General features: G+C 38.2%; 1 protein-coding gene across 1 annotated transcript; it reads left to right on the top strand.

Annotated features, from left to right (window-relative positions):
- The first annotated feature begins 252 nt into the window (after positions 1 to 252).
- On the top strand, positions 253 to 1,712 carry POLR2K (polymerase (RNA) II (DNA directed) polypeptide K, 7.0kDa). The gene is made up of 3 exons (XM_009585688.1): positions 253 to 313; positions 1,114 to 1,206; positions 1,690 to 1,712. Exons 1-3 carry the CDS (start codon positions 253 to 255, stop codon positions 1,710 to 1,712), a joined length of 177 nt encoding a protein of 58 aa, XP_009583983.1.
- Positions 1,713 to 3,290: the final 1,578 nt, after the last annotated feature.

Genomic DNA, 3,290 nt, shown 5'->3' on the forward strand with positions numbered 1-3,290 from the left:
GAGGGGCAGAATCACCTCCCTCGACCTGCTGGCGAGTTGAACTAGATGACTTTCTAAAGTCTCTTCCAATCTGCATTATCCAATGTCCATCTGCAAAATCCAGATGGAATTTGTTTGTATTTACTTTTAAGGAAGTTTTTAATCTTCTGTTAGCTTTAGATTGAGATATTGAAATGATTGTGTATGCCTTGAAAAAATAATTTAAAAAAACCCCAAAACTGGTGTGCATGTTGTATGTTTTTTGTTTAGAGCATGGATTCACAGAAGGATGTTCAGCCTCCAAAGCAGCAGCCAATGATTTACATTTGTGGAGGTAAAGAAAAGACATCAGTGAATTTTTTTACTTGTTACTGGAGATTTGGTGTTTTAATAATGAAGAATGCATAATCATTATACTGAAGAGTACATGAATACAAATAGTTGCAGTGTGGATCCTGATGTTCTTTAAAGCTTTACACGCTGATGGTACCACATACCATATATGGTACCACATATGTGGTATATATGGATAGCGATGTTGAAGTAATTCACTAGATCTTGTGTTGCTGTGTGGAAGTCCTCCATCTCCAGAGGACGCTTTCTCTAAGTGTCTGCTTGGGTGCAGATAGTGGACCTTCAATTTAGTGCATCTCAGAAAGTTTTTTTGAAAATGCTGTATGGTCACTCAGCTTTTATTGAAGTGCAGTAGTCAAATTCTCTCTTACCTATAGATAAGTCAAAAACTTAAAAATTGGTGATTTTGAGTTGTCACTTCAGGAATCTCTGAAATATTTTTGTGTTTTAAGAAAATAAACTTGGGGCTTTGGAGGGCTGAACTGAAGTTTTCATTAGTTGACAGTCTAGTTGTATAAAGAGTGGAATGTATTCTGTGCAGGAATAATTTGGTGATTTTTAACAAGATCCTCTTTGATCTTAATGTAAGTGAAGTTTGCTAGTTTTTGTTTTTGCACAGTATCTTGATATCATTCAGCTCTTGATACAAATTCACTACAATTATTTTTTATTATGTTTTGTTTATGTAGGAGTTGACTATTCTGACTCTTGAAAGTTATCTATGCATTAACAATGCTGGTTTTGTTTATCCACTCCCTTTCTCTTCCTCCATCACATCAGAATGTCATACAGAAAATGAAATAAAGGCAAGAGATCCTATCAGATGCAGAGAATGTGGCTACAGAATAATGTACAAGAAAAGGACAAAAAGATGTATCCTTTTACACGGGCACTTGAATGCATTTGGGAAGCTGTGGATGCAGACAAGGTATATAAGGGAAACCGAATGGAAGATTTGAGTCATTATGTAAGAATCCTTAAAGGCCAAAAATCAACACAGTAAAGCAAAGTACTATAGGGAAATCTCTGCAGTGTGACTGGGGATCTTGTTTTCTTTCCTGGCACTTTCTCTCTTTTTTCCATTTTCTATGCAAAATATAATAAGCTGTGATAGTCTGCTGGGTGACATACTGTGAACAGTTGATATTAGTCAGCCTTTTAACAAAAGGAAAATGTTGTGGGGTTAATTAAAGATGAGTTTTGAAATGCTTTTATGTAGTTAGTTGTAACTTTAGATTTAGGCAGTCTCTCTTTTGTGTCATCTTTTTCTTTTTTTTCCCCCTCGCCCCCCACCCTCTTCTTCCTGATCTTTTTTCAACCACAACACATTTTTTTCCTTTAACTGCACTATTCCAGTGGTGGTTTTTGATGCCCGATGATTTCTGCTGAAGATATAGTGACTTTATGCTGCAGTTTAATCTTTCTGATAACTTTGCTCTGTAAATCCATTGGTATACAAATGCACACTCTTATTTGTGTTTTAAGATATTGAAATATTGAAGTTTACTGTGATACTAAATTTTGTCTATGCTGTCTTCCAGCAATAGATTTCTAAAGCTGTCATTTAAATTGTAGTTAGAGTAGTTTAAGTTCAGTGGTATTGTATTCTTTTTTGAGTTAACCTTGTTTTCATTACTCTCATCTAAACTTTATTTGCATTTTAACTTTGTTAAATGTTCTTTGGACTCCTATGAACTGCATAACTGTGGTTTGAATAACGTCTACTGAAAATAAATAAGGCTACATAAGGCTAGGTCTGAAACACAGACCTGGATTTCAAAAGATCAAATCTTGAAGGACTTGAGACCACCCAATTCAGGCACCAAGCTGTGGAGGAAGTGTCAAAAAAAAAAAATCTCTCAGAAAGGAAGAGGGGAGGGAGGCAAGGTAAACATTAAGAAGTAATGTGTAAACAGAAATTCCCAAAGTGCTTCTTGACTTAGTTGTAGTCAAGGAAAGAATAAGGTCTGTGCTATAAAGATAATTTGGGTAGCATCCCAAAACTAAAATAGCATCTTGTTTTGCTTTTCAGATGACTTCTCAGGGGTCTGTACTAAAAAGATCAAAGTGGTGGTTTTGTGTTGATGAGCCAAAACTTTTTGCATTTGTCTATTTGGAATGTGTGTTAAGTAATACTAAAATAGCCCTATCACTAAAGGGTACTACAAAATACAGCTGGATTGTACCTCATGCTAATTTAGCTTCCTTAAGTGTTTCCAAGTATCAATTTTGATAGTGCTAATGATGCTGTTAAGAGTTAAACACATTATCTCAACATTATCAATATAGTAAGGTATCTTTGTTACAGACTGCGTGACCATGTACTGGCTCATAAATGAGCTACAGTGGGTCATTTTAGGGGATAAAGCATTCTTGAGATTTTGTTTTGGAGCTGTTTGGTTAAGATTTTCTTGGGTATCTTATCTGATCTTAGCTGTTAAAGACATTTCTTATCTAGGTTTTTCCTTGGAAGCCAGATACACTCGAGTATAAATGATAACGTTTTTACTACTCGAGTATAAATGATAACGTTTTTACTACAGCGTTGCTACCCGTTTGTTCACCAGATGGGCATGCATAGCGTGCCGCTTGCGCCCGCCCACGGAAACAAGGGGTCAGCCGTTGACCTGGCTGCTCGGGAGGGTGAGCTCAGGAGTTGCCACTGAAGAGAGGGCAGCACCTACAAAAGGTCTGCTGGGAGTAACGGCCGGGTGTGGCTGGACTGCGGGCAGGCTGGGCGCCGCTTTCTGCCAGACGAGTGTAGAGAAGAGCAGCTGCTGCCATGGGGGAGGGGTGCAGAGCTGCTTTAGGAAACGGTGCCGGGGGTTTGTAGGGCTGACGGCTAGCAGTGGTGTAGGCGCCGGGGGCGGCTGGCGTTGGGAGGAGGGCTGGCTGTTCTAAGCTAAATAAAATACTACTCTGAAAACAAACGGGTGATGTTTTATGAAAGCTACACC

Source organism: Fulmarus glacialis, unplaced genomic scaffold (genome assembly GCF_000690835.1).
Source record: "Fulmarus glacialis isolate BGI_N327 unplaced genomic scaffold, ASM69083v1 scaffold38429, whole genome shotgun sequence".
Classification (NCBI taxonomy): domain Eukaryota; kingdom Metazoa; phylum Chordata; class Aves; order Procellariiformes; family Procellariidae; genus Fulmarus; species Fulmarus glacialis.

Coding starts and splice junctions, on each gene's coding strand:
- POLR2K (XM_009585688.1), top strand. CDS start 253: ATGGATTCACAGAAGGATGTTCAGCCTCCAAAGCAGCAGCCAATGATT. Junction 314..1,113: donor AATGATTTACATTTGTGGAG/GTAAAGAAAAGA, acceptor CCATCACATCAG/AATGTCATACAGAAAATGAA. Junction 1,207..1,689: donor CAAGAAAAGGACAAAAAGAT/GTATCCTTTTAC, acceptor GCACTATTCCAG/TGGTGGTTTTTGATGCCCGA.